Below are 21,099 nucleotides of genomic sequence, written 5' to 3'. Positions count from 1 at the left end.
CCAGCATCTGTTTACCCTGTATGCTAATGATGAACAATGTTGAAACAGGCTGGGATGTTTTCTGTGTTGACTGCAAACGATGATGGAAACAACTTGAAATGACTTTGGACTTTTTGTCTTTTATCTCATCCGTAGTTTCTTTGATGAGAAAGGTCACGCTGAGAGCTAAGATCTCTTCTGGAGAATCTTGAGGAGAGGAAGAAGAGGAGACGAAACACAACAAACAAAATCTGTGGCTATGCAGAATCTGGATCATGAAGCTTAAAAACATCTCAAGCAGTACCTGCCAAAAAATAAACCCCCAATAAATACAAATGATTTTTATTGTGTTACACTGATATTGTCTACATTACGCTCCTGTCAGAAAATACGGCACATAGGCAACATTTCAGAGTGTGAAGACAAGGGCTTGTGTCAAATAGACAGACTATAAGACTTTTTTAAATATATATATCTATGCCTATCAATGTTTTTCTATTTGTATATTCTTGATCGGTTATTTATTAATTTTTCTGTTTGGTGTTGTACTACTTTCTATGTGCTGGTGCTTTCTGTGTGCTTTTTCTGTGTTTTTGTGTACTCACTTTGCTGTGTGCAACGTAGAAAATAATTTCCCTGATGGAACCTCCTTAAGGGATAAATAAAGTTATACTCTATAAGATGTCAAACTAAAGGCGTTAGCCTTTACATCCGAAGAATTTTTGTGCAGTATAAGTGAGCCGTGCATCACTTTCCACTAACCTGTTGACACTTAAAACATCACATCATCTGCAAAACATAACTCTCTCCTATGCACAACCTTCAAAATGAGTTGCAGTGAAGAACAAATAGGAATACCCACCTGTAGAAATAAACAGGGGGCAGCAAACCACTGCTAACTGCTAGCATCTGTTAGCTCAATTGGTCAAAGTACTCCACTCTAAAAATTTCCAGATCATTACTTTTGCTACTTTGGATATTTGTCGCGAATTAAATTATGACGACAATTCTATCTTTAATACCGACCATGAAGAAATGTCAGTTATATTGAGCATTTTATCTTCATTAGATAGGAAAGGTTGTGAGATTTGTGACAGGAAATAAGAAGAGTGAGGGGTGAGCATGTGTTCAATAAACATGGGATTTGAACCGACAGCCGTAGTGCACACCTATACCACTGCTGTAGGTTTTGCTCTCCCATGTTTATATGGGACAAAAGAGAAGAAGAGTGGTGGAAGAGGAGCAGGAGGGATGTCGTGCATCATCCAGGCACCTCCTTAGGAGGCCTGGTTTAAATGATGTTACAAGAAAGGATGGGCTGGGGCTAGCAGGTTAGCATGCTAGCATCATCAGACATGTGCAGATGTATTAGATAGAAACATTTGTAGATAAATACTTTATTAAAATCAATCGTGACTTGTCAGAACACCTTGTCAGAAAATTAATTTTAAATTACAAATGGTGTGGTGATAAACCTTTAGAAGTATGACACTTTGTAGTATATAGAATAATACTCTTTTATTATTATTTTAAAAAAACCCCAACAACATTTGATTCCCTGTAGGTATTCCAATTAATTTTATTATTCTATATAAATAAAGTTTATTAAGTTGAATCCAACAATAAGGCTAATTCTTATGGACTAATATTTACTGAAAACTTCATTGTTCCCGTGGAAAAAAAACAAAACTTATCATTTATTAATGCAGCTTTACCGAATTTCAATAAGAATCTATTCTTGATAATAATCTTTTTATAATGAAAGATCCAACTGTTCAACCGTGTGAAATAGAGTCAATTAAACGAAGGCGTGATTATTTTCCGGAAAAAGCCGAAGCCATACTTGAAAGGGACCCCGCTTGGACGGACCGACTTTCAGGAAGCTGGCCGGAGTCGGAGTCGGAGCGGAGGGGGGACTCGACGGCGTGAACTCCAGGCGCTGGTGCGTGCGCTGCTGACGGACACCGACATATCGCCGCGACGGCTCCTCCTGGTACCCTAAAGGGAACGCAAGAACCGTCACCATTATTCTGTAACGGGTGTTCTTGTCTTATCCGGGTGAGTTGAACTTGTTCCCCGTGTCTTGGCGGTTGTAGCTGTGCTAAAATAGCCGAGGCTAGGTGGGGGAGCCGTGGCTCAGTACAAAGGCTTTCTCTGCCGGAGAAAATGCCGGGCTGCAGCAGCCTGGAGGCCCGCCTGTGCCTTTCAAGTCGCCGGTTATCACTGGCGTGTTCCGCCCAGATCTCTTCCATTTCACCCAGAAATGAAACCTTAAAGATTTTTCTTCATTCTTTTCCTTTTCTTTATTTCATTTCGAAGCTTCCATGGCGTGCTACAAACCTTTCGGCTCCTTAACTGACCGAAGACCGTTGGGCTCTTGACAAGCCCGGCCGTAAAGAAACATGGTTGCTCTGCGGAGTCTCCTAACGCTGCACGCCGGGCAACGGTGCAGTCCGCGCCGCTAGAGGCTCACAGGGACAGCCGGGGTTTGCAACAAGGAGAAGGAGGATAACGGACCCAACGAGCACGTTCGGTTGTTTAATACTGAAAAGCTTATCGTTATTGTTGCCATGGCCGGTAAAACTTTCTTTGTACGCTGGATGTGTCAAACAAAGTTGGCGTGTATACGACTGCGTTATGACACGGCTTTTCCGTGCTTGTGGCTGTCTTGAAGCGGAGCGTCGCTGCCGATCCATCACGGGTTTCTGTCGTTTTATCTGCACTTGTAGATCCGGTTCTGCACTTAATACCCACCGGGGGCGGATGGTTAAAAGTTGGGCATATTGAATGACGATGTCAGGTTGTGCCTTGGTTGGAGTTAACCGAGCTTGCGTTTCGTTCGGGGGCGGCCAGGCTAACGGAGGCTCCCGGCACAGCGAGTCCTCGTCTGGGTGAGTGACCGACTGCATGCTCGTTCGCGGCCGCACCGAATTGAAGGTCTGTGGGCGGCATTCACCGGGCAGCGTCGCGGTCGATCGGGGTTTGTCACTAGCCTCTAATATCCATAAAGCCTGGGGGTACGTCCTGTGAATTATATCTCTATAATTTAGATATTTCATCAGGTTTTATAGCAAAAATAAGTCAGGGGCGTTGCTAGACATGAAGCCCCATGGAGGCAACTGCGCCCACCCCCACACCCCATAATATTTTCTACGCTGGAGGAATATGAACTGTGCAATATGAAGTACAAACACTTTGTTCACTCTTACTGGGCTGCGCTCAAACTACTACTAAAAGTAAGAATATAACCGTATTAATCACTAGGAAAACATTTCAATTCACATTATTGATATGCTTCATGTGTGTTTATGGCACACATTCATGTGCAAATAATGAAAATAAAATCTAAATCAAGGTAGATGTCACTAAGAGCAACATTTTGTGTTTGGTTTAAAGAAAGCTTGTGTTAAACTTGTGAAATGTCGCATTAGTGTGGTAATGTGGCGACACAAGACCATTGTAGGATTTGCTCAGTACTGTATTTACCCAGCTGTTGGATTAGAAAAAAAACAACTAATGTGGGTGTTTTCCATCAGCAGTTTTTAGAGTGCCTAGCCTCAAAAATGCATATTCTTGTTCTCACATTTGCAAAACATGCAAATAGGTTAGCATTTGCTTTGCCTTCAAAAATAATGTTCCGTCCTCAAAAAGATTTCCATCCTTCTCTGCTACATTACAATGATTCACTAAGATAATCAATAATGCAAACGACAGGTGCCATTCTTCCTGCATGCGTAGCATTTTTGGATTCAATAATTTACCTACAGTTTGCCGATATTTGTGCACATTCTCACATTGCAACTCAACGTGCATCAAAGATCTGAACACATTTCTTATCAGTTATTGAACTCCGGCGGCCCAGCCCAGCCGTGTCATTGTGATTCTCTCCATTTATTTGGCGTTGAATTGATTAGTGGGACATGTGCAGAATGAATAATGTCTAGTGTGGCATTAAAAACTGAATGGCACAAGGCCTGTTGCGGGTAAACATGATGATTAAACACACTTAAGCCAAAGTAACTAATTTAGTAAATAGAGGACACATTTGTTTTAAAGCACAGCCAACATCCTACTGCTGAGACTGGGTGTCCTCCATAATGGATGAACCAGAGGCGACAGAAATGTTAAACTGCAATTCCTACTCCTACAATATCTCACCAGCAATGCCTTTGCGGGGGATAAGTTGACTTTTTCAAGGCAGTATCTTACTAATTTTCACACACATGTAATCTTTACATGCTTCTCTTGAACCTTCCATGCGCTGTAAATCTAGCAGCTGTTGTCAGATTTGTGATATGAGAACCATTTAATTGGTTTCAATGAAATCATGGCTGGATTACAAATGAAGCGCACTGGGCAACTTCCAAGGTGCCGCAGATATTTGGGTGCCAATGAAAGCCTCAGAGGGTAGCAGTTATTTTGGAGTAATTTGATCAATTGCACAGGTGTTCTTGTAGTTGCACCAGTTTTAATAATAAGGTGAGGCCTGCCTTTTGACTTTTAATTCTCCTTAAAAGGAAATAACTGTACGGTAACTGTAGAACAGGGTCCTACAGATTAATTTAGCCCCAGTGATTTGCTAGCAAGCTAATCTGACCGAGAACTGCCATGTGCTCCAAAGTTTGCCTTCATGTGAAAGACCTGAGTTTCTTCTTCTAGTGTTTTATATTGTACTAGAGCACTTCATGCTGTGACTTTTTTTTTTGTAAGAACCAGCATCACCATCATCTTCAGCTTTGGTGAGGTGTTTGAACTTGGAGAAATCTTTCTTGCATTTGACTAAAAAAACAAAACAAAAAAAAGACAGACAGGATATGCCCTTACCGTGACAAACCTGAGGACATTGTCCTGGTTGGCAGGGCAACCATTGCAGACAGAACATTGACAGATGTCCCTGAACCATGCCACTCCGTTTCATTTTAGATAATGTACTGTACTACTGCCTACAGTAAGCACTGCAGAGTGGCCTTATGGAGATCCAGTACAGGGCGATACTGGAGCACTGAAAATGTCTATCCTACAGCATAGTCTGGCTGTGTTGATTTATGCACTGATATTTGTGCCAAACTAATGTCTTTGTATTCAAAGTTAACGTGTATTCAGTAACGACACCCCTGGTAGTCTCTCAGTTTGTCTGTTCAAATTTGACAACAATCACCAGCTCTGGTTTGGCTGAAATAAACCCTTCATTCACAGTTGATTATCCTGTCTCTACTTTAATTTGGATTTTCAGTTTGACTGGATGGATCGGTTTTTAATTCCACAGCTGATTGACAGTTCTCAGAAACATTTCTGATGTGTGGAAAGAAAGTGAACGCCATCAAGATAATTTGATGGGGTAATCTTGCGAAAGTTACTGCTTGACAATTTAATTATCTTTGTGGTTTAACTTGCCTGTCACCATTCTCTTCTTTCTTCACAGATTGAACAATGTGATTGTGACCGGAGGCAGCTGCACTCCAATGGTCAAGGACCTCACCTTCATTCATTAGAATGTACTTAATGAATGTACCTCCTGTCGCAGCCACGCATACAGAATGGAGAACACGTGGTCCGCACAGGGGCTATAGCATTCCAAACTTCTTCAATGACTCTGACACTGAGTTGTCCACCAGAGGCACACCTGTCTCAGACAAGGTCCAGATGATCATAGAGAGCCTCAGAAGCTCCCAGTCCTCACTCGAGATGGGCGACGAGAAGGAGGGAAATTCACTGTCTGGACAAGAAGGTCATCCCCAAGTCTGCAAGGTCGCAGTGAGTTCTTACGTGGGAGCCAAGTCCAAGAGGAAAGGTCCAGCTGAAAACCAACAGGTGGATGTGTCCTGCCCAAACGGCAAAAGCGGTGACTCCGACAGTGATGATTCTGTGGACAGAGGAATTGAAGAGGCAATATTGGAATATCTCAAGGAAAAGGGTGACTACAAACGCAAGGCAGAACCGTGCTTCACCTTTCTACCGTCGTCAAAAATTTCAAGAAAAACTCCACCCATGCCTGAGGTTTGCAAACAGAGTTTTGATACAAGTGCAAGCAACCAATTTCCAAAAGCTGTTAAAGCTGAAACTTTTGAAAGCCCAGCAGTTGTCCCAATCAAAAAGAAGATAAAAAACAAGGAGTCCTTCAATGATAACGTGGTTAAGAAATTGGATTCGAAAAAAATGACACTATCCAAGGGTTTGGTCTTACCAAAAGAGCAGACAAAATGCTGCAACAAAATAAAGCCACCACTCACAGTGAAGGTGGAGGACAACTCAAATGATTCCAGTAGTGATGATGGGATTGAGGAGGCCATTCAGAAATACCAGTTAGAGAAAAAAGTGCAGGAGAACAGAAGGGAAATCGACAATACACGTGCATTGGAAGAGGATTCGGACTCCACAAGCGACGACGGGATTGAAGAAGCTATCCGCTGCTACCAGCTCGAGCAAATGAAGGAGAAGAGTGTCTTGAAACCATTTTTGGAAAAACAAAAACCCTTCAGTAAGCACTTGATGCACAGCTTTGGGAAAACCAGCACTGAAAACTCAAAGAAAAATAGACTAAGAAAGAAAAAGACCAGATTGGACAAAGAAAGGAAATCTGTTCTGTCTCCTCCATCTGTTTTCATACCCAAGAATCCATTTTCAGACAGTTGTATTAGTAGAGGTAATGGATTTCATTTGTTTAAAAATGACAGTTGCAAAGAGCACCCTCCCCTACCAAAGGCTAATACAACAGCAGAGCTTATGTGTGCTGAGGCAATACTGGACATTTCAAAAACCGTCATGCCAGAGTCTTTCCACCATAGTGTCAACCTTAGCAGTAGCACCCTTGCAGAAACTTCTTCGCAGTCTTTGATTCCCACAAACTATCCAGCCGAAGAAAGCGACGCAAGCTCCATCGACAGCGAAGATGGGATAGAGCAAGAAATCAGGAAGTTTCTTGAGCAGAAGGCCCAAATGCAGAAAGAGTCGCCAAATGCTGCTGCAAGTCAAGAGCCTGGGAGTGAAATTGACTTAGAAAAAGTGAACTCAGAACAAAACAAACCTGGAAGATTGTCCTTAACACAGAGAAGAAAACAGAAAGAGGAAAACTGTAGCATGTCCAACATTCCGGAGACGGGCAACATTGTGAAAGAAACAGCCCTTTTACCTGAAGATGGAAACACAGCTGTATCTTCCCATAAACATCAAACACACCCAACATCTGAATTACGCAAGACCGAGCAAAGCGGTGACAAAAGCAGCTCGCTTGACAGCGATGAGGATTTGGACACTGCTATAAAAGACCTGCTCAAAACAAAAAAGAAGTCTAAGAAAAAGACCAGGGACTTAAAAAGGAAGTCAAGAAAGCACCTCAAGGATGAAGAAAGAACGTCTGAAAATGCTTCACAAACCAAAAAGTTCAAACCCAATCTTATAATGAAGTGGAGTCCTTTGAAAAAAGTACAAAAAAATAAGGATGACCCAAAAGACAAGTCTGGATTGAGTAAAACACAAACTAGTGCAAGTGAAGAGCGTGAAGTTGATCCACGAAAACTGAAAGCAACTGAGAGTCAAGCTCTTTCGCCTCACAAGGAAGACAGCAGCTCAGTGGACAGCGACGATAGCATTGAGCAGGAGATCAGAAGGTTTCTGGCTGAGAAGGCCAAAACTTCTACTGTAGAGAAAGACAAAGATGGAAATTTATCCAGGAATGGTACCGCCACGCTTTCCACCCCACCGCTATTTGTAGATATTAAAGAGGAAAATCAGCTGGCTGAAATTCCAAGAAAAAGCAACACTCCCCTCTCTGGACAATCTCTTCTGGGCACTCAGCCTCCCCCAACACCATGGAGTTTACCATCGGTCATCCCTACCGTTTGCACACAATCACCGCTGACCAGCTTTCAGTCCGTCAGCCCCGGTGTCCTGGAGCCGGCAGACGGGGCGGGGGCCGCTAGAACGGAACAAAGGAGGCCCAATGTGGGGAAGGGAAGCGCTCAGGATCAGACCACGCAGATGGAGAGAGTTCGGCCAATTTCAGGTCCTAATATTTCTCATTCCCGCTCAGAGTCCATCAAATGGCGCCAGAGCCTTGGTCTCCCCATTAATGAGACGAGGACTGTCAGTCGAACTTCTTTCCAAGTCATCTCGTCTAAAACCACAGAGAACGCCTCAACAACTCCGACATTTCCGAGCGCAGTCATCACCCCAAAGTCGCAGACTCCTTTTACTCTTTGGTCCTCTGCAATGACCGGCAGATCGCCTCTTTCCCCAGGCTCTGCAGAAACAACTGTAAATACCACATTCAGATCTCCTGGTTTGAATCTTTTCTCTGCCAGGCAGCGTCCCAGGATCTCCTTCCAACAGAACCTCACGCCCGCTTACCGGTCGCACCACCCCACGGAAGGAGAGCGAGAGAGTACGGTGCACGTCCCCAAAGACAAGAGCGTGTTTGTAGAGCTGGAATCTAATCTGACCAATCACGTCCAGGTTCAAAGTGGCGATCGGAGCCAGGGAAAGGAGAAAGCGGACTTGCTGAGGGAGAGGCGAAGAGATGGCGAGAGTTTGAAGGTAGATGAGAAACAAGTACCTCTTGAAAGAACAGATGAAGACTTTATCGATGAGGCAGAATGTGAGTCTGACAACAGAAGTCCAGAGAAGCAGCAGGGCCTTTCCACGTTGTAAGTATTTTCTTTGGCCACTATGTCCCATAGCATAATCCAATTTTAAGTGTGTTCATTTCTGGATTGTACCCTGCTAATAATCAATGTAGTTTATGATTAAGCTCATTCAATTATGGGGAATGATTGTTAATATGATAAAAGACTCATTTTCTAATGTGTTTGTACATTTATACAGCTATTTAACACAATTTGCACCATCATGCAAACTTTTTTTGTGCTCCAAACTGTTGACAAGCAATACAGTGATGTGTGGTACAAGAGGCAGGCTGCATGAGTAGGATACATTTTTGCAGAAAATTCTATTGTCCTTAGTATCTTTCACATAAAGATTGGATTGGATTTTATGTTAAAAAAAAAAAGACCAGAAAAGTAAGCAGGGAATATGACGAAATATTTGAGGTTTATGTCCAAATGTTTTGACTTCAGCTGAAGCTTTTCAATTACATAAAGTACACATCAGAAAAATACACGCTGTAATTACTTATGTGTGCATTTTATTATTTACGAGTGATATGTAGATTTATTTTCATGTACAAAACTTTAAAAAGTCAGTGATGTGGAAAGTAACGTGATTCCATTTCAGCAGTCGAATAAAGCTGCAAAACAAAAACATGTATTAATGATCAGATTATCTACTTTCAAGTTAATCAAAATTAAACATTTTACAGTTTGGATAAATTTTGGATACATTGTTTTCTAGTTCAAATACAACCAAAGAAGGCGAAGTTCTAGTGTCAGAGTAAGAGAATAATCAGCTGATCAACACAAAACAGACAGATAGGTAATGAAAGTACACCTTAATATCAGTTATTAGATACATCTGATGTAGAATGGAAAAAAGTTTAAATATTATGAATAAAACTTTCTGCGAAACAGGTCCTTATTCTCCTAAGATTATGAGTTTTCAAACCTGTATTAACTTGAAAGCACACTCTGTTCACTGTGACATTATTATCCCAGATGCAACCATGTCAACCAGTTACTGTTGCACCTTTTTATGCCATTACCACACGCTGCAGGTGTTTCAGATCCAGGAGCTCGTAATTGTTATAATTCCAAAAATTGACCCTCTAAACTTACTTAGGTTTTCTAACTTTTGCACATGTAGAAAGAGAGCCAGGGTGCAATTTTGAAGCAAATTATTTCTTCAACCCCGAGAATTTTCCAAACGCCAGGGGGTACGGGAACAATCGTGTATCTTTTCTCAATTGCCGTGGAGATATTATTATTATTATTATTAAAAATCACGTTTTTGACGCATCATGCTCTTTATTCATCCATGGTTTAAAGTTGAAAGCCACTATTACAGTCTCAGACTTATTACTCTTCGACTGAAGTGCTCCAGATTCTACAGAAGCCTCATGATAACTCCTCTACGTTTTGCTAAGCTCAATGTTATGTGTTCATTTTTTTTTGGTCATGTTTAGATTTTCTTCAATTTGATATGTGGGGGGAAAAAAGGCTATTTATTTTTGTTTATGAGAAAAAGTGACTGAACATGCTGTGCATTTCCAGGTTTTGTAAATATTTTGTAAGAAGTGTTTCTCCTTTTTCTTTTACTCTTTCAGAAAAAAAAAAACTTTGCGGTGTCCTTTAAGTTCATCTGTGTAATAAAGAGTGGAATCTGAGCAACAATGGGTCTTCCTCGTTCATGTATAATCATATTATCATGCTTAACAGTGCACCTACTGTACACACTTGGAATGAGTTATTAGAGTTAATTATTGCGGAACTGGTCTGATGTGTGTGTCCTGCTGTGCCTTGACCAGGTCTTTGTCCAGTGCTATTGACCCTGGCATCACCATCAGACCTTGCATAGCTCTTACTACAGAGGAGAGAAGCATGCTGTTCAGCAGGATATGCACTAAGGTACTATTATGTAGAAGCAAGTCTTTGGTGCTTTTGTTATGGAACTCCCTTCAAATGACAGTTTGAGTACCATGTTAGCTGGTCTCACTAGCATTGTCCAGTAAAAACCCAATGTGTATCACACATCCCTTGCAGGACGTACCTTTTTTCAGGCTTCCTCTGCACCATGTCAAAAGAAAACTTCAGTTCATTCCAGTTAACAGGTATGTGACTGGATTTGAAACATGTCCAACATGCTTTCTCACAGACAAATGTAAAAAAAAAAAAAAGAGGTTAATCTTGGATCGTTTTCTTTTTCAGAAGAAATGAAGCACCGGGTCACCATAACATAGATTATCAAAAATAATAATTTGGCATTTGAAACATGCAAGCTGGGATGTTTGAGCAATCAAAGAAATGTATTCTCGTATGTTCAAGGGTTGATCCTAGATTTGATTTTGCAGGTTAGTGGCTAGTTTTTATTTTTTTAACTTGTTTTTATGGAAGTTTATAAAGACAGTTTTGTAAGTTCTATAAGAAGGTTCAGCAGACTAGCAATAATAGGAAAAATCTTAAATTGAACATAGATATCAGTTTTATGTGGTGTTGCACAAAAACTAAAATCCAAGGAGTGTTCCGTCACTATATGCTATACAATATTTTCCTTTGAGTTTACTGTTGCAAGGGGATAATTTGAGTTTCCTAGTGACGTTTTTTCTACTTCCTGTCCTACAAAACGTAACTTCATGGTAAAATACGTCACTTAGTTTCGAGCATTTTTTGTTCATCAAGAGACACACATTATATATATATATATATATATATATGTGTGTGTGTGTATATATTATATGTTTATATATATTATATATTATATATATTATATATATATATATATATATATTGCAGCTGAAAGGTTTTAGATGTTAGGGTTCCGTTTTTGTTTTGTTTTTTCAAATAAAGTTGTTTCAAAATGCATTGTGGGTATTGTAGTTTGTGAGGGGGGGGATCACGACACAGCTTTACGGCAATCCGCAGTAAAAAAGCCGCGCAGCCGCAGTGGGACTGACCTTCCGGTTGGGCTCAAACAAGCATGGCAACACGAGCTTTCGCAAAAGGTAAGCGTTTGTAATTAACCTGCAGCCTCATTTAATGATTTGTGGCGTCTTACGGATTTGTAGGAATATTGTTGTGCTTAATGAAAGTGATTTTAAGTGACCAATTTACGACTTGCCGTACAGCTATAGCTATGTGGCTAGCTAGCCACCCTCATGACGTTTGTGCCTTATTTTAGGCCTTTTGGGGCTTCGACAGTCACGGGGGCTTTTTGTCGGACATCCCTGCGGTAGGCTTCATTTTTCCACTGCGGCCTCCGTAGAAGTTTCGCATCCCCAAGTCGACAGCGTTACAGGTGAGTAAGAAGTCATGTAATACAACACGCATCGCCCCGTCTTGCAGATGATTGTCCAGTGGGGATGACATCTGTGCAGTGTTCCTTGCTGACTTCCATTACAGTTTAAAATAAAATGTTTTATTTTTTTTCCCATCATGTAGAAGATATGCTGAAGAACCCGGACTTTTTCAACCTGTCAGAGTTGTTCTCGTTGAAAGACCTGTTCAATGCCAGAGTGCATCTTGGTCATAAAAAAGGATGCAGACACAGGTTGGTATTGATCCCCCCCTGTTCATCCATTGTAGGGTGAGTTTGTATCTGGTAATGACATAACAAAGGAAATATGTCCATATTGGTAGTGTAGAGGAAAACATGTTGAAGCAATCCATCTGATTAGACTGCCTGAGTATGGTTATGAAACAAAGGTATATTTTAAATGTTTGGTATTTTTCATTTTGACTTGGGCTTTCTGGACATTGATTTTTGTTCCTGATTTGCCAGAACTAGAATTCCAGTCCTTCTCATATCATTAGCCCTTCATTTTGGAGGTGATTGGGCAACTTGTAATAAAACTGATCAGAACATTATCATAATGGATGTGCTGATATTAACATGAGTTTTACTGCATTTCCATCAGCTTGTTATGAGCTATGAATAATCAGTGCGTCAGTTTCATGCACAAGGCTGCTGAACATGCAAAGTATGACAAATATGACTTCAAATGTACTTAATTCTGTTTTTATTAGGTTTATGGAACCCTACCTCTATGGCTGCCGTTTGGACCAAGATATAATCGATCTCAACCAAACTATGGAGCACCTTCAGCTAGCTCTGAACTTCACTGCCCACATAGTGTATCGTGGCGGTATCGTACTGTTCGTCTCCCGCCGCCGTCAGTTCAGCCACTTGGTGGAGACCACTGCCAAGAGTTGTGGGGAGTATGCTCATACGCGTTTCTGGCAGGGCGGCATCCTTACCAACGCCAATATCCAGTTCAGGGCAGATGTCCGCTTGCCAGACCTCATCATCTTCATTTCCACTCTCAACAATGTGTTTGAGCAGCATGTGGCCATCAGAGATGCGGCAAAGATGGGCATTCCCACTGTGGGGGTGGTGGACTCAAACTGCAACCCCAACCTGATTACATACCCCATACCTGGGAACGATGACACTCCAGTTGCCATGGAGCTGTATTGTGACTTATTCAAGACGACTATCATCCGGGCCAAAGACAAAAGGAAACAGATGGAGATGGTGGAACGCCAGACCATTTCTGCAAAAACATCGTGACATATTTCTCGAAAGACATTAAAAATGCATCAATATAAAGACCGTCTCTTGCTCCCTGTCATTGTGTCATTATTAAATGTTTGACACAAACTTAAATACAGATTATGTTGAAACTGACTTGTGTTACTGCATCATATTTGTCTGGCGTGTTCTTCTGGCTTTGTAGTTGTATCACTGACGCCTCTGAATGATTCACATGTTAATGTGTTCACATTCACCCTCACAAGTTGACCAAACGGGAGTCTCCTGGGTCACGTTGTATTCCACATCTGGTGATCCACCATGCTGAAATTCACAGGGCTTAACTAAAATACACTTCTGAAACAACAGGTGAATCTCTTTGGATACAGGTCAAGTATGGATACTTTCTGTGTACACACACATAAGACATTTTTTCCCGATTTTCCCGTGCTTAAGAAAAGCGAAAGTGGTAAGATCAGATTTATGTATTTGCATCATGCGGTTTAAAGCCGTTTTAGGAGTTTCGCGATGCAGATGAAGTTTGGCAACTCCCAGGTGCCGTAGTTGCGCAACAAGCGCTCACGTCCCAACAGGAAACTGCTGCCTCGACTAAACGGTGGGTGTGTGTGTGAGACCACAGCAATGAAGTTTACGAGTCACGTCTGGTTTATAATCTGCTCCATTTTTAATTCGGAACTTAAAAGTCTACGTGTCTGGTATTTAAATCTTTTTCACAGTAACTAAAGTGAACGCGATCAGGGAAATTCGCACTTTTAAGCAAAAACCGATCGGCGTAAACAATGCACACGCGAATGTTCACCATAGTTTTATTGCAGAATAACGAGCCCTTTTATATATATATATATATATATATATATATATATATATATATATATATATATATATATATTTGACGCTTATAATTTTAGCCGATATGTTTGTCACGTGATCGGCAACAAGCTATTTTAAGTTTGAAGCAATCCGATGTCGAGATGTCAACAATGTCATACGATCTACATGTATGCAAACAGGCTGCACTCTTTTTCTACGTGACAATTATAATAATAATAATAGTAATCATTAATATAATGAGTTTTTGGTATAAAAGTTTTTAAATTGGACAGAAGTAGAAATAAATTTGAAGCTGCCTGGAACTATCCTTCCTGCTGGCGCCCCCTGGAGGCAGAATGACGTACTAAGTGCACCAAAGTTGATTTGGATCATCTGATGAGCTTATTGATAAATTCTGTTTTTTTCGGTAACATCAAATGGTTAAAACCTGAGCGTGTGATAAATAAGTTTGTTTTGTTCCAAGTCAAAATATATTAAAGTATTTAAAACTAAATTGAAAAAATCCCTTTCAACAAGGTGGAAACATTACTATTACTGTTATTTATGTTATCATGTAAACTATTTCTAATTTCTTAAATACTTGCCAGAATTTCTCTTTGAATTTGGAAGAGATTAGTCATGTTTAATCATTATTTTAGAAATACAATTAAAAGATTAAACAATACCAAAATCTTCTGACAGCTGATGACATTCTGACATTGTGCGCAATCAGATCTAGATTAGTGAAAAACTTTTCACATCCTGGAAACGTTTATTTTCAGATTGCTCAGGATTTGCTCTCTGAGTGTTTTCCAGTTTCCAGACGTAATTATTGCAACACAGTATTTAACAGAAGTATTTCCAGTATTCTATCCATTCAAGCAAAATTGCTTTTTGCCTCATTTGTATTTTCGGTGGTCATCGTAAGTGAGGGTGGAACAAGGAACATGTTAGATGCAGTAGGTGATGCTGAAATGTATTAAATAAACAAGAGTGATGTCTCTGATTTTTTTATTTTATTTGATCACTTGTTGCAGGGACCTGCGCAGCGAGGAAGAGCACGGCTTCACCCTCATGAGGAAGGCAAGTTGCAGTTCATGACACGACAGCTTTCAGAAAACCGGACTTCCGATAGGTGAAGGTGCCCTGTGAGACTCAACTCAGACTGTTGTGTCTTTGTTGTGTAGTTAGCGGGCAGACAGCAAGTGACTGGCTCACGATAGCTCGATATCCACGGTGGGTTTCGAGTATGGAACCGGGCCAGATAATTTGAATCCGGTATTGAACACATTTAACACTTTCACAAATTATTTATTCAGAGCATATTTTCTAATCCACTTTCAAATGTGTACTTCTAATAAAGGATGTGACGCATCTGGAAATCAAGATAATAAGAGACAGAAAGCCGCGATGCACTGGAGACACACCAGGGATGTACCCCGCTTTTCGTCCGTAGCCAGCTGGGATGGGCTTCAGCAACATCCGCAGCCGGCAAGGCGGAAAAGCGTCTGAAGTGAAGATGATTTGGGTCATCGTGTCTTCAAGGAAATGGATGGATGGATAGAGATAGGAAGAATAACTAAGACATTTTTAACTGGGTTTTGAACATTCTGCCTTTGATTCTTTCATCACGATGAAGGCCTCTATCACACACACCTCTGGGTGGGCGGGGCAACGCGGAGCAGCAGCAGCGCAGGTGACAAAACAGAGGCTATTTTCTCCTGTGTTGTTTAAGATACTCTTAAGGTGTTATCGTCTGCTTTCATGACCTCAGAATCCAACCAAACATCTGCACACGTCTTTCTGTTGTCTTCACAGGCCTCCATGCCAGGCTCGACCCGGGAGGGCGTGTTTTTAGCCCCTTCCAGATACACGCTTTGACAACGTTGTTGGAACCGAGCGTTTTGCTTCCAAAGGAGAACAACACTATCAAGTTAATAACGTCATAATAAAAGTACCTCAAATGTGACAGCTGCCACATTTTACCACTGCTTTCCATGTTGATTCTCCCAATCGTATGGGGTCATATGTAGATGAAATAAACTATTTTTTAATAATGTAATTAGGACTATTCAGCTTCTTGTCTAAATATAGACCTGTAGTGGCTCAGTGGTAGAGCGGATCGTCAAATGTTCGTCCACTGGGAGGTGTCTGCTCACCTCGAGCACTGCCGAGGCACCCTTGAGCAAGGCACCGTCCCCCTTTACAAGTTGTTCATTTGGGGCGCACCATGTAGGAGCTGCCCGCTTCTATCTCCCATTGCATGCGTACAGACCCCCTTGTCTGTTACAGGGGCCTTTACATACTGATATATTTTCATGTGTTTGACGAAACTAGAAACTAGTGTGCTGTTAATTTCCCTTCGGGGATCACTACAGTATGCAAAAAAAATTAAAAATCCAATAATTCAAACATTTAACTGGACTTTTTTCACATAACTATTTTATCTCAATAGTGATTAGGATGTTTATTTCATGAATTTCTAAACTGCGATTGTCAAATAATTATCTTTATCTCATTATTCCGTTTTTTTTTGTTTAATAACTCTAACTTTATAAAATAATTGTGTATTTATGTCGTAATTAAGATTTTTTTAATCTGTTAATAATCATTCCGTTTTCCTAGAGGAAACGGGCTTCCGTCGAGAAAGGTCAGGACGCATGAGCGACATTTTGTCGGCGGAATAAAAGCGTCGCAGCTCGGCTGGCGCGTCCTCCCCTTTAAAGACGCACTGACGAGCGGCTGGGTAACGGAGGCTGTTCGCTCATCGGGCGATCCGCAGCTGAAATTAACGTGTGACAATATTTGATCTCGTTTTGTCCGATGAGATATAAGAGCAGCTTCTTTTCCGTTAACTGGATTTGCTGCTCGGGGCCTCTCGCTCGGCCGAAGGTATCTAATCCCGGGGTTGGAGCGGAGATTATCCGGCCCATATGGAGCACAAACCTGCAATTTCAAGGACGCGCACTTGATCATTTCTACCACAGCAAATGATTTGCGTTGAAAAGCTGGTTTGTGAAACCGATTTGTAAAGATCCCGTGTTGTTGAGTTGATGTAAAACAGAAGATGCGGGGAATATGATGCGCTTGATAATTAGACGCGGGTTCGGTCGTCTGGTGTGGGTTCGCTGTCAGGATGTGATCGGATAGAAACCCCTGGTCTCATTCTCCGCTGCCGCCTCCTCCATAGAGCCGCTCATGATGTCCAGGGCTTTGCGCAGATTGGCTCATTCGGTACTGTTCTGCCCTCTGTCCAAAGGTCTGCAGGTACGCATGCATAGAATGATGTCACTGCTGGTCTTTGTTGCCTGCGTGTTTCCTCTTGTACAGTATATCCTGCACAATTTCTGCGTGGACAATTGTGTCCAGTTCATATGAAACTGAACGCATTTGCCTGTGCCTGCTTTATTTTCTTCATTGCATTGTTACACTGGGGATTTAGTGTGTCGCTAACGGCACTAATCACAGCAGTAATCCTCCTCCTCATGGACTGGTACGACCTCCTGACATCATCCTGATTTCTTGAATCTATTTTCAGATTTTTCTCATCATTCTGTATCGGCTGTCGCGGCTCCTGATTGTTTGTCCTGTCTTTAAGGCTTAACCGTGTTTTCTCTTGTCTCAAAGAGTCGTCTCCCAGCCATTAAGGTGAAGTACCTCCTCCTGGCATGGCTGGGCATCCTGATCGCCAGCTGGGTCATCTACATGCAGTATGCCTCTTATTCTGAGCTCTGCCGCGGGCACGTCTGTCACATGGTCATCGTAAGTGAACACGATGAGTGCCCACGGCAATCCGATACGAGTAACACGATTGGGCGTAGCAGAAAAGCTGCCACAAGGAATATTGTTGGAATAAGCAGCTTCCGCCATATGTTCAATAAGAATCAATGTTTGGCTGTGCATCATGTTGAGATCTATATGGTGCCATGACCTAAATCCAAGTTGGCCCTTTTGAATTTACAGGCGTGATTCTTTAACTCCTTTTCCTAAAGGTTTCATCCAATCATCTTGAAAATTGCTCGGCAAAATTTAAACACCAAGGAGAAGAAAATTTATGAAAGAACGCCTCATAACTTGATTGGGGTTGAAATGTTAGCATGTTGGACAATCCCAAAGTTGTAAAGATGTCTGCATGCCAACAAATATAATGATGATGCCACCTGCTGGCAGCAGGAAGTAAATTCTCCAAAAAAACATAACTACAGTATATAAAAATGTTTTAATCTGTTATAAATATTGGATTTTCACATGCAGCATTAGAGAGATGTGGAGGATCTGTGCCTTTTTAGAAAAAATATCACACTTCCTGTTTCCTTCTGCAGTGCGATCACTATAGAAGAGGCATAATATCAGGCTCATCCTGCAAGGCGTTGTGCGATCAGAGGACCCTAACCCTGCAGCGCTGCATGTCCACCTCCTCCACACATCAGGTAAAGTAAGAATGCAAAGAAAGCACACGCGTACAAGCACGTTTTTTCATTGCTATTCATAGACGTTTCTGTATTTGTAGGTGTACAGTGGTCTCTGGAAGGAGAGACCTGTTGTGATCAAGTGTGGCATCGAAGATCCAGTGAAAAGCGATGGGGCTCCAGACTCGCTGCTGCGGCAGGAGATGAGCTTATTTGACAAACCAACCCGAGGGACATCTATGGATGAATTTAAAGAGATGCTGCACGGTTTTCTCAAGGTCCTTTTTTTTTCTAAGCACTCACTACCTGATCCAAGACCAGATTTGAATATTCCTTTTTTAAAAAAATGCATTTACCACATAAGTATTCTGCCAATATCTTTCTGACAGGTTAACCTTGGTGAACAGTCATCTTTGAGCACCTTGGTGGAGCGGATCATAAACCTGGCCGACGTCAACCAAGATGGGAAAGTGTCTCTAGCAGAGGCCAAGTCCATCTGGGCTCTTCTCCAGATCAGTGAATTCCTCTTGATGGTGGCTCTGCAGGAAAAAGAGCACACCCCCAAGCTGCTGGGATTCTGTGGGGACTTGTACGTGACAGAACGCGTGGGCCACAGCTCCCTCTACAGGCTGGAGGTGCCTCATTACCTTCAGGCTCTGGTCCCAGAGACTCTGACCTCCAGCCTGAATCACTGGCTCGCACCAGCCTGGCCACGCAGGGCTCGCATCACCATCGGTCTGCTGGAGTTTGTGGAGGAGGTTTTCCACGGGTCCTACGGTAGTTTCCTAATATGTGATGCCAGTCCTCTCCATGTGGGCTACAATGCAAAGTACGACTGCAAGATGGCCAACCTGCGCAGCGTGTCCTCCGAGGCGGTCGTACGAGGGTTTTTGAAGGGGCGGCGATGCGAGACGAATGCAGACTGCACTTATGGCCGGGACTGCACGGCCACCTGCGATCGACTGGTGAAACAGTGCAACACAGAGGTTGTGCAGCCCAACCTCGCAAAGGTGTGTGTGCTCCTGCAGGATTTTCTGCTTTTTGGAGCACCGTCCGACCTCCGAGGAGATCTGGAGAAGCAGCTACGCACCTGCGTGACGCTGAGCGGTCTGGCAAGCCAGATGGAGGTGCATCATTCCCTCGTCCTCAACAACCTAAAGACATTATTGTGGAAGAAGATTTCAAACACTCAGTACTCTTGAAAAGAGATTGAGATATTCCAGCTGAGCCATTATTTGAACACTTGACAGGAAGTAGGTCCTGGCCTCTATGTTCTCCCTGTGTTTGCATGGGTGTTCTGATTTCATTAACCATTGAAACATGACTGTTAAGTTAATTTGGATGTTTGTACCCTGGACTAGGGTGATTGGATATTGATTGGCCACATCAAATGACACCATATATTGTATGACTGTATGTTACTATAAACCTGGCCTTGACCAATTAATTTTACTTTGACTGTGAAAAACAGGAAACTGTGAAATAATGGTTACACAACATGAAACAACAGATTTATTCTCATAAAGGATCATAAAAGCTTCATCCTGGTTTTTATTTTGCAGTCTTTGAGAAGTGTAATCATCTGTTTTAACACTTTCCTAAGGGTGTCATTGCCTATAGTCATAGTTTTACTATAAGGATAAGTAGTTGAGTTTTAACTTTGACTAAAAACCCATTCATCTAAACCTAGTATCCAGATATCCCTTTTAGAGGCACTGGATCAGCAACACCAGAATTGTCTTAAAATGACATGGTGAGCACCAAAGAGGATGAAGTAATAGCCCAACAAGGCTGTTTTCAAAGGCCTATGTACACAGTGTAGAAATAGGACTTATTAAAATGACTTTAAAGCAACCAGCATTTGACAAATACTTCAAAAAACACTTGAATCCAAGTTAAAAACACTGGGCCGTCTCCAGGCTCTTCTCCTCAGAAATAAAATGGGAAAAAAGGCTATTAAAATCACATGCAGGGATTTATCACATCAGGGTAATAGATAAAAACAACTAATTAATGTATTAATGCATTTAAATAAGTATACTCTTCAAATAAGGTGACAGTGCAGTTTTCTTCAACACTGGAAGGTGATGGAAAGTTTCATTGCATATCAATACAATCATGTCCTGGTTTGGGTTGCATGCTACTAATAAGCCTGAAGATGAGGCCTCTTGGATGAGAAGTGAAATGTCTTCAAGAAACTTCCTTAAAGTCCAGGGGATTGACTTTAAGGAAGTTACCTATAACCTGGATAAATGAGATACCTATAACCTGGATAAATGAGAAGCTACACAGACATAATAATGAAAGGCTGACACTGTCAAAAAAACAAGAACATTTTAATGCAATATCTTCACCTGCATTTAATAAGTATAATCCCTCATAGTCGTTCTCAAAGTAAAATTTTTAAAAAATGTTTGAAGGACTAATTGAAACCATATTTTTTTGTAGTAAATTTACATTTTTTTCATACGTTTTTCAAGGTGAGTGATCAATCTTTATTATGTTATTAGATAGAATGATAGATACTGTATACAGTACTGTATTCATTTTGATGACGCCTGCTTCATGAACCATGGGTCATATTTTCTTTTTAATTTGTAATATGTTAACAACAATTTTTTATTGTTTCTCCTGAATAAACGCGTTTACAAACACACCGTCGCACACAAATTCAATAATATCTTTCATTTAAACCCAATAAACCCGACGTGAAGCCTTTTTCCACATACAGTATAGTTCATGTGCG

At 41.4% G+C, this 21,099-nt stretch overlaps 3 protein-coding genes across 10 annotated transcripts; all 3 read left to right on the top strand.

The window, feature by feature from the left end:
* The first annotated feature begins 1,896 nt into the window (after nucleotides 1–1,896).
* Nucleotides 1,897–11,266, top strand: ppp1r26 (protein phosphatase 1, regulatory subunit 26). 2 transcript variants are annotated; one of them, XM_068335184.1, is made up of 5 exons: nucleotides 1,897–2,037; nucleotides 5,402–8,621; nucleotides 10,394–10,493; nucleotides 10,629–10,696; nucleotides 10,797–11,266. In XM_068335184.1, the coding sequence occupies exons 2-5, from the start codon at nucleotides 5,473–5,475 to the stop codon at nucleotides 10,837–10,839; spliced, it is 3,360 nt and encodes a 1,119-aa protein (XP_068191285.1). In that variant the 5' UTR covers nucleotides 1,897–2,037; nucleotides 5,402–5,472; the 3' UTR covers nucleotides 10,840–11,266. The 2 variants fall into 2 exon arrangements, with proteins under 2 accessions (XP_068191285.1, XP_068191284.1); XM_068335183.1 differs by having other exon boundaries at nucleotides 10,794–11,266.
* A 252-nt stretch (nucleotides 11,267–11,518) lies between these two features.
* Nucleotides 11,519–13,260, top strand: mrps2 (mitochondrial ribosomal protein S2). Its single transcript, XM_068335185.1, has 4 exons — nucleotides 11,519–11,587; nucleotides 11,764–11,880; nucleotides 12,024–12,132; nucleotides 12,609–13,260. Exons 1-4 carry the CDS (start codon nucleotides 11,563–11,565, stop codon nucleotides 13,150–13,152), a joined length of 795 nt encoding a protein of 264 aa, XP_068191286.1. The 5' UTR covers nucleotides 11,519–11,562; the 3' UTR covers nucleotides 13,153–13,260.
* Nucleotides 13,261–13,690: 430 nt separating this feature from the next.
* Nucleotides 13,691–20,260, top strand: dipk1b (divergent protein kinase domain 1B). 7 transcript variants are annotated; one of them, XM_068334669.1, is made up of 9 exons: nucleotides 13,704–13,729; nucleotides 14,982–15,027; nucleotides 15,132–15,222; nucleotides 15,308–15,640; nucleotides 15,763–15,877; nucleotides 17,572–17,706; nucleotides 18,267–18,374; nucleotides 18,455–18,631; nucleotides 18,743–20,260. In XM_068334669.1, exons 6-9 carry the CDS (start codon nucleotides 17,650–17,652, stop codon nucleotides 19,553–19,555), a joined length of 1,155 nt encoding a protein of 384 aa, XP_068190770.1. In that variant the 5' UTR covers nucleotides 13,704–13,729; nucleotides 14,982–15,027; nucleotides 15,132–15,222; nucleotides 15,308–15,640; nucleotides 15,763–15,877; nucleotides 17,572–17,649; the 3' UTR covers nucleotides 19,556–20,260. The 7 variants fall into 7 exon arrangements, with proteins under 7 accessions (XP_068190769.1, XP_068190770.1, XP_068190772.1 ...); XM_068334671.1 differs by having other exon boundaries at nucleotides 13,706–13,729; nucleotides 15,132–15,180; XM_068334670.1 differs by having other exon boundaries at nucleotides 13,729–13,829; nucleotides 15,132–15,180.
* Nucleotides 20,261–21,099: the final 839 nt, after the last annotated feature.

The sequence above is a fragment of the Antennarius striatus genome, chromosome 15 (assembly GCF_040054535.1).
Source record: "Antennarius striatus isolate MH-2024 chromosome 15, ASM4005453v1, whole genome shotgun sequence".
Classification (NCBI taxonomy): domain Eukaryota; kingdom Metazoa; phylum Chordata; class Actinopteri; order Lophiiformes; family Antennariidae; genus Antennarius; species Antennarius striatus.
This window is presented reverse-complemented; position numbering and strand designations above follow the sequence as displayed.

Bases quoted from the DNA above. Each gene is read 5' to 3' on its own strand.
- ppp1r26 (XM_068335183.1), top strand. From the start codon at position 5,473: ATGTACTTAATGAATGTACCTCCTGTCGCAGCCACGCATACAGAATGG. The intron at 10,494-10,628 runs GTACTATTATGT...CATCCCTTGCAG, and splicing joins TCAGCAGGATATGCACTAAG to GACGTACCTTTTTTCAGGCT. The intron at 10,697-10,793 runs GTATGTGACTGG...TTTCTTTTTCAG, and splicing joins CAGTTCATTCCAGTTAACAG to AAGAAATGAAGCACCGGGTC.
- dipk1b (XM_068334664.1), top strand. From the start codon at position 17,143: ATGATGTCCAGGGCTTTGCGCAGATTGGCTCATTCGGTACTGTTCTGC. The intron at 17,707-18,266 runs GTAAGTGAACAC...TTCCTTCTGCAG, and splicing joins ACGTCTGTCACATGGTCATC to TGCGATCACTATAGAAGAGG. The intron at 18,632-18,742 runs GTCCTTTTTTTT...TCTTTCTGACAG, and splicing joins TGCTGCACGGTTTTCTCAAG to GTTAACCTTGGTGAACAGTC.
- mrps2 (XM_068335185.1), top strand. From the start codon at position 11,563: ATGGCAACACGAGCTTTCGCAAAAG. The intron at 11,588-11,763 runs GTAAGCGTTTGT...GCCTTATTTTAG, and splicing joins AACACGAGCTTTCGCAAAAG to GCCTTTTGGGGCTTCGACAG. The intron at 12,133-12,608 runs GTTGGTATTGAT...TGTTTTTATTAG, and splicing joins AAAAAAGGATGCAGACACAG to GTTTATGGAACCCTACCTCT.